General features: G+C 43.4%; 1 protein-coding gene and 1 long non-coding RNA gene across 5 annotated transcripts in view; both read left to right on the forward strand.

Moving 5' to 3' along the window:
* Window positions 1-14,505, forward strand: part of LOC308458016 (semaphorin-4D-like) — a 117,554-nt gene that overhangs the window by 76,620 nt on the left and 26,429 nt on the right. For 3 of the 4 annotated variants that reach the window (XM_080972499.1, XM_080972502.1, XM_080972500.1), the window contains one exon: window positions 11,748-12,137. In XM_080972499.1, the coding sequence (XP_080828625.1) occupies window positions 12,047-12,137 (91 nt within the window). In that variant the 5' untranslated portion in view covers window positions 11,748-12,046. Of the gene's footprint in view, window positions 1-1,001; window positions 1,058-11,747; window positions 12,138-14,505 lie in introns of all 4 variants that reach the window. The other variant, XM_080972501.1, reaches the window with a different exon arrangement.
* Window positions 1-14,505, forward strand: part of LOC308458326 — a 102,060-nt gene that overhangs the window by 44,737 nt on the left and 42,818 nt on the right. The window lies entirely within an intron of this gene.

The following is a 14,505-nucleotide window of genomic DNA, read 5'->3' on the forward strand; positions in this document are numbered from 1 at the left end:
GCTTGTATTTTCGGTTTATCATGGAATGGCTTTTTGTGCAGTTGGGTTGAAAAATTTGGGCACAAGATGATCTATTGCCACAGTACAAAGTCGTCTGATTTGGAAGGGAGGAAAATGGGTGTGGGGACCCCTTTCTTTTTCAGAATGATCAGTAAACTAATGTCATTGGCATTATATGGATGCTAATTTCTGACCTTTTTTCTCTAGCAATGAAAAAAATGTTTCTTTTCATGTGAAGTTGCATATTATTTCTAATACGAATAGAATTTATATTACTTCTAATAAAATTTGCATATTATAACTAATAGAACCTACCTTCCTTGATGTTTTCTATTACAACTTTTAGTTGTGGCTCTTTTTAAAACCCAGCAATAAAAATAAATTGTTTAGGTAAGTCACTTAAGGACCACCCACTCCAAGATCAGGGCATGTTCCACTTGTGAATCCTGACCAGCCAGTTGTCTGGCAAACCAAAATATTCTTAGGTACCTCAGTTCACCTGTGTGTGTACCCAGGGCATGGCAAAAGTGGTGTTTTTAAAAAACAACAACACATTTTTGTTTTGTTTTTTACTTCTGGGAATCAGTGTCTTTAAAGTTGCAGGAAAGCGAACTAGTACAATGTGAATGTCTGGAATGAACCAGGTAAGGGAGGGGTAGGGGAACTTTCCTAAGAAAATGAACAGTAATTTCATGTGACAGATGAAAAATACTGCTTCTCTTTCTGCCAACGGAAGCCGTTCAGCTAAACATCATGAAAACTTCTCTGTCTGTGTGTATTGAACTTTGTACTCCTCAAACAAGCTATTTGTGGCTTTGACAACCATATAATTAAACAATTATAGAGCTGGAGTTTCATTCGGTAAAATAGCCTGCATAGTCACTTGTCTGGAAAGGCTGTAGTACTTGCACAGTAATGAATGACTTAAAGAATATTTCTCGGCAACTAATGTCTGTCAGGAGGAGATGCTTAACTTGAGACCTCTTAACCCATCTTGACAGGCATCTCCCCAAGAACTCTGAGGCCCTTGTTGCAGGACTTTGCACTCTGTAAATAGGTATGAGAGCATGTTGTTTTCTCTGTCTATTATCTAGCTTCTTCCATTGCCCTCACAGCATGTTGAACCCTGCTGCTTAAGGAATGATTGTTGAAACACTCCGTTAACTCTTAGGAAGGCTAAGGCTTTGTTTTTGTGAATGGCTAAAGGCCAGTGGTCTTGTTTAGCAAATATTGAATCCACAATGGCAGTTGTCTGCCACTGCCTCTAAATTACTACCGGCTAATTGCAACAGTTGTCCACTGCTATTTCCCTTGGATTGATAGAAAAAGATAGTTGGATGGTTTTGAAATAGCATGCAGAACGACTTCCCGGCAGAAATGGTTGTAGTGCCATTTTCAGAGTCTAGATCCCTGTGCATCTCCTTGCAGCTAAACAATACTTTTGCATTGTTCATACAGTGGGCAGCCTTCACCACTCATTTGCCCTCCAGGCAACTCCTAACATCTCTAACCATTGACCATGCTGGCTGGGCTGATGGGAGTTGTAGTCCAAAATATATAGAGGGTACCAGGGTGGTGGAGGGACGCGGGTGGCGCTGTGGGTTAAACAACACAGCCTAGGACTTGCCAATCAGAAGGTCAGCGGTTCGAATCCCCGCGACGGGGTGAGCTCCCGTTGCTCGGTCCCTGCTCCTGCCAACCTAGCAGTTCGAAAGCATGTCAAAGTGCAAGTAGATAAATAGGTACCACTCTGGCGGGAAGGTAAACGGCGTTTCCGTGCGCTGCTCTGGTTCTCCAGAAGCGGCTTAGTCATGCTGGCCACATGACCCGGAAGCTGTATGCCGGCTCCCGTGGCCAATAAAGCAAGATGAGCGCCGCAACCCCAGAGTCGGCCACGACTGGACCTAATGGTCAGGCGTCCCTTTACCTTTACCAGGGTGGTGAAGGCTGGCCTGGACCATCTCCAGGTTCTTTTGAATGATAGGCACGTCACCTCCATGCATGCACATTCTTTCTCATTGATTGTGGCTACTGCTTCAATTTTCTTTTTTTCTTTTTTAATTAATATTTATTGCTTTTCCAACGATTTAAACACTACAAAAACAATACAATACAATACAAAAACACTACATAACATTGACACATTAAACACATTAAACTAACAAAACAAAACAAAAACAGTTTAAAATAAATCAAACAATCACAATATCTTATCTTTCATTCACTTATTTCCACGACCTCCTCACACCTCCCTTTTTGTATTCCACTTCTGTTAATTATTTCAGCAATTCCTTTCCATCTTCCTCTGTTTTCTATCCTATAATTATCTTAACACATTCTAACCTTATTTTTCCTTTAATACTCTATTAATCTATTTATACTTAATTCCTTATAACATTTCTACTAAAGCCATATAATTTCATTCCAACATTTTTCTAATACTGCTTCAATTTTCTGCCACCTCCTGCTTGGCCACACCTTTTTGGTTACATGTTCAGTCAGCCATGTCTGCATAACAATGTCTGTGTAGCAATGGAGCATCAACTCAAGAATGGATGGTGGCCCACAACAGCAAACAAGATCTTTTTTATATAAAAGGGTGGTTTTCAAGGCAGTTGACTTTTCTCAGCTGTTGAACCAGCAGTGCTAGACATAGCCAGCTACTGGGCAGATTCTATTAAACTTCATTGACGCAAGTTGCCAAGACTGTTGGCTTGGGGTGGGCAGACTGTGGAGCTTCTGCAGGTTCCAGGCTTTGGAGCAGACCCTTGTCTCAACACTGTCATGTGGATTAAGGCTTTGATGTCAAGCAGCACAGGGGTGAAGAGAAGTATTTAACAGATGGAAGTTTAATACTGGAGTAAGCAACTGATTGTTGGAAAAGGTTGCTGTAAATCTATCTTCATTTTTGCCCTCTGGGAGAGAGAGAGAGGAATCGATCTAACGCAAGACCTGGTTCTCACTGGGATGGAAAAGCTGTGTCTGGGCTATCCATTGTTTGGAGGAGCGTTCAGTCATAGAGTCTTCAAAATGCATGAATGTTTTTCCATACAAAAATGAGTCAGGTCTTTAAAACCTCAGTGGGCTCCCTGTTGCCATACGGCATAGCCAGAGGGCTACCATCTCAGAATTAGGGCATACTCTAGTGCAGGCACGTCCAACTTCCAAGAGACTGTGATCTACTCCCACTATACAAAAAAAAAACCAGGCAAATATGGCTAATGTTGAAACTCACTGATTTTTATCTATAAATCCCTTAAAAGTGTATTAGAAAGACCAAATGCTCCCATACGAACCTATCTGGCTGTTAGAGTCTTCTTTAGAAGCCTTCTCTGTACTGGTGCGCTGTTTGAAGTCCATTCCATGTAAGTCCATATGAACTGGCACATAATCTGATAACTTCTAAACCACCAAATTAAAATGATGTTCATGTCAGGAGCTCAATTTATACTCAAGTAGGACCCTGGTAGAGACACATGCCCAACTGGCATGTTCCCTCCCTCCTGGTCGATCATTTGGGAGCTTCAAAAGCTTTCTTCTGCCCAAACATCACAGCGACCGATGCCAACAGACACCGGCACACTTAAGGATCCGCAGTCTTCGCATCATACGTGACAGACCCCAGCAACTCAGCATTTTGGCTACTCTACTTTATTTACATATAAACACACACGGAGCACTGCAACATGGCTCCCTCTCTCTCTAGCATCAGACAGCAAAGAGAGAAAGAACAAAGGACAATAGTTCCGCTTCACGGAACACAGTAACACAAACATCCTGTCTCCATCACTTCCCACTCTGTGGAGTCAAAACATACACCATCATGTGATAGACAACAATCCCATGACTGCAGTCATGGAGCAGGAATTCTGACAGTTCACACAGGCTCTACGTGGTTGATAAATTAGGTTCTGTTACAGCTCCGACTACTATTGGCAAATTTTGTTATAGGTTGTTTGTACATGTGATACTGTTTGATATCTGTAAGTTTCCCTGAGAACTGGACTTGATATATATATATATATATATATATATATAATATATATATATAATATTTTGGCCGAAAGTGCTTGAAAATACATGGAGCTGCGTAGTGGTACCAGTTATGAATCAGCAACATTTTTACAAACACATTCATGTTTTAATGTAGGTTGTAAACTGGCTTGAGATTTTTTCCTTAAAAATATAGAAATGAAATGAATAATAATAATAATAAGTTTTTAACTATTTGCTGCGTTTGGAATGATGCTTATGTAGATAGATTTTTATCTGGGGTTTGTGTCTAAACAGCAGCTTTAAATGCTGTGATGCAATCGCATACAACCTTAATCTTCATTTACATTTGTTTCATACTCACCCAATTCAGCATGCTTTGTTTGCAAGCGAATGTTGCTACTTAATTGGAAACAAGCGCTGGAAATGGGATGCATATTGAGACACACCCATTTTCACAAAAGACCCTTTCAGTAAAATAACCATGCGTTTAAGGCGTGATGGAAGCATTCCAGGTTCTCTTATTATCTGTATTCGCATAACTGTAGCAGGCAAAAGACCTTTTCCTTAGCAGCCAAGTGGAACTGGATGTGAAGCGCATATTCTTGGCTCTCTGCCCCAGATCGCATCAGTAGGGCTTGGTGCGCATACCTGAGAAATGGTACTTCCGCATCCCCAAGGGGCACATTAAACGAGCTCTTGGCAGAGAAATGGTTTGTCGGGTGGATTTTATTAAGCAGCAGCCAACTGTCGGATTGAATGCTTAAATTGTATTGTTTACTTACGCTGCAGATATGCAGTATTCTTTACAGGCAAAAGGGTAAATCTGTTGGAATTGGGTTCTGTTCGTTGATTGGCTAGCCACAAATCGTGCACGGCCACGTTTCTCGAAGCCAGAGCACACCTGCAGGCCAAGCGTAGGCCCTGCAAGGTTCCTCAGACTGGGGCCAGTTGAGAATGCAGGCGGGAGGAGTGTTGCGTTTTTTAATACCCCCACCCCATCTCTGTTTCGAAAATTCCTTGCACGCAGAATGCTAACATGTAGAAAAGCCAATATCTGCTGCTGCTTCTTCCAGGGATTGGGTAGAATCAGCTTCCAGTGCAGAATGGTGAGGCTTGCGTACTCTTTTGGTGGTGTCAAGATCCCAGTTGTAAGCTGTATAGCATGTGTGATAGAGCTAAGGCATTGAGAAAGTGGGCATTTTTTCCCTTGCTTTCCCATAATAGCTGAGGCAGAGTTCATCCAATGAGATTGATTGGTGATAGATTCAGAATGCACAGAACAAAACAACTACTTCCACCCAAAGCATTAATGGAGAGCCAGTGTGGTGTAGTGGTTAAGAGCGGTAGACTCGTAATCTGGTGAACTTGGTTCGATTCCCCGCTCCTCCACATGCAGCTGCTGGGTGACCTTGGGCTAGTCAAGCTTCTCTGAGGTTTCTCAGCCTCACCCATCTCACAGAGTGTTTGTTGTGGGGGAGGAAGGGAAAGGAGAATGTTAGCCGCTTTGAGACTCCTTCGGGTAGTGATAAAGCGGGATATCAAATCCAAACTCTTCTTCTTCTTAGGGCAGGCACGTCCAACTCCCAAGAGACTTCAATCTACTCCCAGTATTAAAAAACTGGCAGTGATCTACTCATTGGAGGGAGGAGGGACGTGCGTAGGGTGGGTGGATTGTCCAGAGTTGTTGAGCTGATTTTTGCAGAGGATTGCCCAGCGTTCTTCAGTTTTTATTTGTTAACTTTCAGTAAACTTTAATCCCTTGATCGATAAGGGTCCCACGATCAACCAGGATCAGCCGGGGATCTACCAGTAGATCGTGATCTACTGGTTGGACATGCCTGGCTTAGGGAGTTCACCACCACAGTGGTGACAGCCATTGACTTAGATGGCTGTAAAGGAGGATTAGACCAACTCATAGAGGATAAGTCTACCAGTGGCTAAGTAGCTTTGTTGTTGTTGTTTAGTCGTGTCTGACTCTTTGTGACCCCATGGACCAGAGCATGCCAGGCACTCCTGTCTTCCACTGCCTCCCGCAGTTTGGTCAGACTCATGTTTGTAGCTTCAAGAACACTGTCCAACCATCTTGTCCTCTGTCGTCCCCTTCTTCTTGTGCCCTCAATCTTTCCCAACATCAGGGTCTTTTCCAGGGAGTCTTCTCTCTCTCATGAGGTGGCCAAAGTATTGGAGCCTCAGCTTCACGATCTAAGTAGCTACGATAGCTAAATGGGACTCTGGTTCAGAAGTTTGAAATTCCAGCTGCTGAGGAGAGCCCTACCTTGGTTGTAGACTTTCCAAAGGCATTTTCTTGACCTCTGTAGAAAACAGGAAACTTGAATAGACAGACCAAGAATGGAGAACCTTTAGCCCTCCAGATGTTGTTGAACTACAACTCGCATCATTCCTGACCTCTGGCCATGGTAGCTGGGGCTGGTGGGAGTTGGAGTGCAATAACAGGGACCCCCATCCCTGAAACAGATGGGCTTCTCTTGCATTCTTTCAGTTGAGCCCTTGAGCTACTCCTGCATGAAACCAATGTAAGTTTCCCTAATGGTGGCCATTGCATATCTGCCATCCATTGGTATTTTGTTCAAGCCACAGGGTGGTATTTTTAAACATAGCATTATGTCATAAATTGACTTTAGCAAGTGCCTTTAAAAATAAGAAGGCCTGGTTTGTGTGATTTTTTTTTTTTTTTAGAATGATATTTATTAAAGTTTCAAAAGAAGAATACATAAATAAGAAAAAGAAAAATAGAAAAAAGAAAAATACAAAATACAAAAAAAAACAATTAAAAACAATTCCATCTTTTCATCACTTCTCTTTCATTTGCTTGTTTCCCGGACCTCCTCATACCTCCCTTTTTTGTATTCCAATTCAATTTATTAGTTCAGCAATTCCTTTCCCTCCTTTTTAAACCTGATCTTTAATCTTAATATATTATAGCATTAGGTTTTTACATATTGAAAATCTAATTTTTCCATATTCTTTTATACCATTACAGCTAGAAACCACTTAACTTCAATCCAACATCATTCTAACATTCATTAATTTTGCAATATTTCTGTAAATAGTCTTTAAATTTCTTCCAATCTTCTTCCACCGACTCTTCTCCCTGGTCTCGGATTCTGCCAGTCATTTCCGCCAATTCCATGTAGTCCATCATTTTCATCTGCCATTCCTCCAGTGTGGGTAGGTCTTGTGTCTTCCAATGCTTTGCAATAAGTATTCTTGCTGCTGTTGTAGCATACATAAAGAAAGTTCTGTCCTTCTTTAACACCGATTGGCCGACTATGCCCAGGAGAAAGGCCTCTGGTTTCTTCAAGAAGGTATATTTAAATACCTTTTTTAATTCATTATAAATCATTTCCCAGAAAACCTTAATCCTTGGGCACGTCCACCAAAGGTGAAAGAATGTACCTTCATGGTTTGTGTGATTGTGTTCCCCCCCCCCCCCTCGACTTTGGAAGCTGTTATATCATTTTTTAACATTGTGCTGCTGGCTGCACCAGCTGTATGTTCTGGTGACACATACTAATTTCTCTCGGCACAAAGATTATTAGTGCTGCCATTGAACCAGTGTGAAAGAATAAATATAAGCATATTTTTGAGAGAGAAATATACGCAGTCCCCATCCATCTGTCTGATTTCTAATTATGTGAGGCAGGTGATTATATAGTGTAACAGAATTCCTGTCATAAAATTATCCTTCTGTTGGGTGTCTTTCTAAGTGATCGTCTAAATGTCTCTGCTTGTTGCAAATAGAACTTCGAGTAACGCTCATTCTTTTCGGTTTCTTTCTGCATGTTCACTGCAAGTCTGTGTGTCCAACCTCATACATGTAATCTTTTGTTTAATTGTGTAGTACTATCATTTTCCACCAGAATGGAGTGATTTCACAGATTAGGGCACTAGACTAGACATCTGTCCAGAATCTTCTCTTATCTCCTTGTTGATTATAACAGCCCCCGTCTGCACGAAGTGCTTATTATACCCATTACAAAGATCTTCCTCATTGATGCTGATGCCACCTATAAAACCCCAACTTGAGGGTTCAAGGTCACCAGTCCTTTCCTCAAAAAGAGTTTGGGCGAGGAAAAGAAATAAGTTTATCTCTCTTGGTCTGGGGCAGAAATGCAAACAGCATCAAGGATGAGCACTTTCAGTCTACCTGTGCATGTATTTTGTCCTCCCAACACACAACATGCATCTTAACAACAGCAGCAGCAGCAGCAGCAACAACAATTTTATTATTTATACCCCACCCATCTGTCTGGGTTTCCCCAGCCACTCTGGGCGGCTTCCAACAGAATATTAAAAAACATCAAACATTAAAAACTTCCCTAAACAGGACTGCCTTTCCTTGACATCTAGTGGGAGGGCGTTCCACAGGGAGGGCGCCACCACCGAGAAGGCCCTCTGCCTGGTTCCCTGTAACCTCACTCCTCGCAGGGAGGGAACTGCTAGGAGGTCCTCGAAGCTGGACCTTAGTGTCCAGGCTGAACGATGGGGGTAGAGACGCTCCTTCAGGTATACTGGGCCAAGGCCATTTAGGGCTTGAAAGGTCAGCACCAACACTTTGAATTGTGCTCGGAAATGTGCTGAAGGTCTTTCATTTATCAGCACTTTTCCTTCTCATTTTCTGGTGCTGCTTTGCAGCCTAAACCAGAGCTGGGTCAATTGTTCTCTCTGGGAAGCTGCCACTCTGCCACCAGAAGTGGAGTTGCAGCCCTTTGGCTGAAAAAGCTATCCAGCCCACCTCATACAGTGGTGCCCCACAAGACGAATGCCTCGCAAGACGGAAAACCCGCTAGACGAAAGGGTTTTCCGTTTTGGAGATGCTTCGCAAAACGAATTTCCTATGGGCTTGCTTCGCAAGACGAAAATGTCTTGCGAGTTCCTGCGGGTTTTTTTTCCTCCCCCCCCCCCATTTTCCCAAGCCGCTAAGCCGCTTAACAGCTGATTGCTAAGACGCTTATCAGCTGATCCACTAAGCCGCTTAACAGCTGATCCGTTAAGCCACTAAGCCGCTTATCAGCTGATCCTCTAAGCCGCTTATCAGCTGATCCGCTAAGCCCGCTAAGCCGCTAATAGCGCTAATCCGCTAAACCGCTAATGGGCTTGCTTCGCAAGACGAAAAAACCGCAAGACGAAGAGACTCGTGGAACGGATTCTTTTCGTCTTGCGAGGCACCACTGTACAGTCAACCCATAAATACTACCCAAACTCATACTTATGAAGTCAACAGAGACAACAAAATAATGCCAGGGGGGTTGCTTCCAGGGTGGGTTGGAAGGTCGGATTAACTCTAGGTGTCCCTTGTCACCCCCCCCCATCCTCGGATATCAATCCCAAGCTTAGACTCTAGAGAGAAAACAGAAAGCAAAGTAAGTTGGGGAAATGCCTTCACAGGAAACCATACTGAGCTAAGCAAAAAGAAGATTATTGATGAAGAGTTAGCCATTGGGTTTGCTTGTTTGTTTGCCCTTCATTTAGCTAGATTCAACTGTTTCATGTCTCTGCAAGCGACGGTAGGAGCGACTTCTCTCCTTTTACTCTAGTCATGATTTTGGAAAGAGGAATTACAGTCGCACCTTGGTTTTCGAACAGCTTGGTTCTCAAACATTTTAGCTCCCAAACACTACAAACTCGGAAGTGACTGTTTTGAACTGTGAACTATTTTTGGAAGCTGAAAATCTGATGGAGCTTCCTGCAGCCAATCAGAAGCCGCGCTTTGGTTTCCGAACGTTTTGGAAGTTGAACGGACTTGCGGGACAGATTCCGTTTGACTTCCAAGGTACGACTGTATATGAAGTTTTCTGAGTTGCTGATGTATGATAAATTGGCCTCTGTGCAGTGCCTTATCCCATCAGTATGCCACTTATTTCCTGAACAAAGGTGCAAGCTAATTAGTTGAAATAGTCATTAAAATAAATTGACTTTATACTTCTTAGAAGTATACAGGCACAGTTCCAGCACCACCTCTGGCATCTAAAGGACTGTAGTCTATGAAAAGATAGGCTGTATAAAATAAGCAATACTTTGAAGTCTTTGGCTTCAAATAACAGTAAATGGCTATTCCAATATACTATTTAAGGAACACACACACGAACACGAACAATTCTCTTATTTTAGAAAATAGTGCATTGAATAACTTAATATTTGCTCAGAAACACCGAGTGTAAAAGATTCCAAGTGATCAGAATTTTAAAGAAATGAGGGTTGGCAGTTACTAAGCAGAAGAATGTTCCCTAAATAATGGGAAGAACGATGGTTACGACTGGGAATTACAGTTCTAAATATTCATAAATTGAGAACTAAGCAAATAGCGAAGCTTAAGTAGTTATCAAGTATTATTAAAATGGGTCACCCAGATGAACTCAGTAGGATTATCCTGGTGGAATATTAGATAGAGCCAGGGGTGGCTTTCAATAGCTGTGATGACTTGTCAACCTTGATTCATAAGCTCAGAATTGCAAATACAGAGCTCAGTGCAGTCCAGAATAGGTATACGTCCATGCATAAAAGGTCATGACAAAAGAAGAGAACACAGAGGAGAAAATGGTAGGGTTTTTAAGAGGAAAAAACCCCCAAAACAAACTGTCCCAAGTTGATCTGGTCTGTATTCACCTCCAGTGAACCGCAGTGGAGGGATCTTCAGAGTGAAACTGTAAATCTCCTATATATATTACATACAAGGCCCAGGAAAGGTATTGGTAAGCATCTGTCTTGATGTCAGGATCCCTCGGTGCTTATTAGTTGCCATGGTTACATTCTTCCGCTGGCTCACCTTTTATGTAGACAGAAAATGAGAAATTGAACTGGAATAGCTCGAACAAAGAAGTTACATAATTTGCCCAGACACAATAAATCTAGCTGACTCATTAAAGCTGCCATCCTAGATATTTATGCACCTGTGCTGACTTCCTGTTGGTCTCATGCCTAGAGTTCCACTGAAAGGTACTTGGTTGAAATAATTAGAAAATAGGGACAGTTTTGCATGCATTCAAACACAAGCCTGTTCCGTACCATTATCTGCAGAGAATGGGCGTGCAAAACATTCAGCTAAATGCATAGCGCTGTCTACAGTCGTATACTGAATTTGCTAATTCGGTGAAATATACCAAAAAATTGAATTTGGTAGATTATAGCGCATTTGGCAATTAATTTTCAGAGTTGCCTTTCTTTTTAGAAGAGATAGGGTTGGAGGAAGAGTATTAGGGAGCCACAGTTCAAATTCTCGCTTAGCCACAAAGCTCACTTCATGACCGTCAAGATTCTCCCCAAGATGGTATCAGAAATTGGGAATCTAAGACTCTGAATGCTTCATAGTTTTGAAGCAAAAGCCTGGGATTCATACAACTCCTACAGAAAGCCCATGGGTTGTACAAAAACGTCTCGAGCTGCCTGCAGCCAAAACCTCTGCATGGCAATATATAGTTCCATTTTAGTCTTTTGTTAAAATATTTAAAATACACCTTGAACTTCAAAAATGCAACATCTCCCTTCCATATCCCCAAAATGCTTGTCTACAAGTATTGATATGACAGATATAAATCATGAGAGCTCATGGAAAATTATGGTTGTTAATAGCTTCCTGTGGCTATTTCTGAAAGTGAGCCACTGTTTCCTTTTATAAAACCAGAGTCTTTGCTGTGGGGACGTTTCTTAACAAAGGAAAGAGTGTAGCTTGGAAATCATTAGCTACTGTGAAAATCTGACAACTTCCTTCCTTCTGCCTTATATTTCTGCAGCTTTATACAGCAACCCAACGGATCAGAAGCATGTGCTTAAGAAGTAGAGGTTTTGCTGAGGCTCCTTCTAGAAATCTTTTCCGTTCTCTGCTGTGGCAAATGCATGCCTCTTGGAGGAAGTGATCTGTCAGATAGCAGGCATTCGGAAGCACCCTCGCAAGGAACCGACGGCTCATGCATTTAGTATGAAGATGCCCATGTCTTCACAGACCATCTGAACTCCAAAGGCGTTTTTTCTGCCAAATGAACTTTTGCTGCTGTGGTTGCCCATCTGCATTCATAGACTAAGGACACTTAACATGGCTCTTGTTCTATATGGGGCTGTGAGCTTATTTCTTGGGATGGCAGCAGCGTTTGGCCCAGTGCCCCGGATTACCTGGGAACACAAAGGTAAGAGCATAGCTTACGGTAAGGATAGTGTTTCATAAAATAAACGAGTAGTAGTTCTGTACTTTGCTGATACAAAATCCTCCATAGCAGTAGATTAAAGGCTTGTTTTACATCGCCATACAGTATAGCCCAGGGTTTCCCAAACTTGCTGTTTTTGGACTACAACTCCCATCATCCCTAGCTAGTAGGATCAGTGGTCAGGGATGATGGGAATTGTAGTCCAAAAAAAAATCTGGAGACCCATGTTCGGAAAACCCTGGTATAGCCAACGCAAAATACTGTTGATATCTATAGAATTGGCGCAGTAACTCAGTGGAATAAATGGGAGTGGAAGACGTACTCAGAACTTTCTAGCAAGAGTTGGAAGTCTGGCATTCTTTGGTAAACAACTTTTTTTTTTTTTTTGCTACCCTTGCATTTTCACTTTTGGTTATTCCTTGGCATTTAATGAGGAGACCTTGAAGAACAACTACCGCATTGTTAGTTACCAATCGTTGTTTTCCTATGTTTCTCTGTGCCTCACAAGGAACCATTATTTTTTGGATTGACCGAGTAACTACTTTGAGAAGCAGTTGGCACAATAGACTGCTGCTTCCCTGCCCTTCAGCAACAGCATCACTGCCACGTATAGAATCGTTGGTTGTGGGGGGAGGTCAAGTGGTCAACCACACGGGCCAAGCCAAATCCTGAGCTCCTGTGTAGTAGGGCTGGTCAGTGTCACGTTTTCAACATTGCGATGTATTGCCCGGCAAACTTCGTGATCTGGCGATACCAGTATACCTGAAAGAGGGTCTTCACCTCCATCTTTCAGCCCGGACACTGTGGTCCAGCGCCGAGGGCTTTCTGGCGGTTCCCTCACTGAGAGAAGTGAGGTTGCAGGGAACCAGGCAGAGAGCCTTCTCAGTAGTGGCACCTGCCCAGTGGAACGCCCTCCCATCAGATGTCAAGGAAATAAACAATTATCTGACTTTTAGAAGACATCTGAAGGCAGCCCTGTTTAGGGAAGTTTTTAATGTTTGATGTTTTATTGTGTCCTTAATATTCTGTTGGACACGGGTGGCACTGTGGCTTAAACCACAGAGCCTAGGACTTGCCGATCAGAAGGTCGGCGGTTCGAATCCCCGTGACGGGGTGAGCTCCCGTTGCTCGGTCCCTGCTCCTGCCAACCTAGCAGTTAGAAAGCACCTCAAAGTACAAGTAGATACATAGGTACTGCTCTGGCGGGAAGGTAAACGGCGTTTCCGTGCGCTGCTCCGGTTCGCCAGAAGCGGCATAGTCATGCTGGCCACATGACCCAGAAGCTGTACGTCGGCTCCCTTGGCCAATAAAGCGAGATGAGCTCCGCAACCCCAGAGTCGTCCGCGGCTGGACCTAACGGTCAGGGGTCCCTTTACCTTTACCTAATATTCTGTTGGGAACCACCCAGAGTGGCTGGGGAAACCCAGCCAGATGGGTGGGGTATAAATAATATATTATTATTATTATTATTATTATTATTATTACTACTACTACTACTACAACTACTACTACATCATCACAATTTTTAAAACCCTGCTTCCTACCACAGCGTTGCAAGGCATCAGGGGGAGATCGCTAAGGCAGCTTCATCTCTGTGAGGAAGCACCCTCCCGCTCCCCAGCTGAGCAGGAGAAGGATTAGGGCCTCTCAGCTGGGGAGCACGAAGCCTCCTGCCCCCCAAGTGAGGAAGCCCCATGCTTCTTTGGCTTGGAAGTGAGCTGAAAAAGTATTGGGGCTCCCTCAGCTGGGGGATGGATACACTTGGAGCCCCCACCTCGCCACTGGTTCACACAAGCTGGCAGTGGGTTGGGGCCTCTGTAAGACACCTTGGCTGAGGCAAGGGCAGCGATGCTCTCCTCAGCTGAACAGTTTAAAGAAGCAGAGGGAGGAACAAGCTGTATTGGCGCCTTGCTGATGCAACTTGTTTCTCCCTCTGCGCTGGCATGAAGGCAGAGTGGGATGGCGGCTTCACCAAACGGTATATCGCTGGTGAAACGGCCGCTGTTTCCGAGTCCCTCTGATACCAGCACCTGCTGGAGGGAGTCGAGCGATGGCAGCTTCACCTGCGATACACCGCCATCGCGTCTGCCCCTCATACTGGTCCTGAGTGACGTATCAATACATCACTCATGGGCCTGCTGTTCACCCACACAACCTTGCTGTTGTCCCACCCCGGTCAGCGGCACCAAAATTGCTGTTAGGAGAGTGGGGCCACAGCACCACCCCATCGTGCCAATTCTTTCTGTCCACTCAATGTTACATTTTCAAAAAAAGGAAAAGGCCGCCATTTTGAGCTCCCCAGCATCTCACAAGACATCCTCAAATACCTTAGGCACCTAATGTAGATAAT

Source organism: Podarcis pityusensis, assembly GCF_964106645.2.
Source record: "Podarcis pityusensis genome assembly, chromosome: 11".
In the NCBI taxonomy this organism is placed as follows: Eukaryota; Metazoa; Chordata; class Lepidosauria; order Squamata; family Lacertidae; genus Podarcis; species Podarcis pityusensis.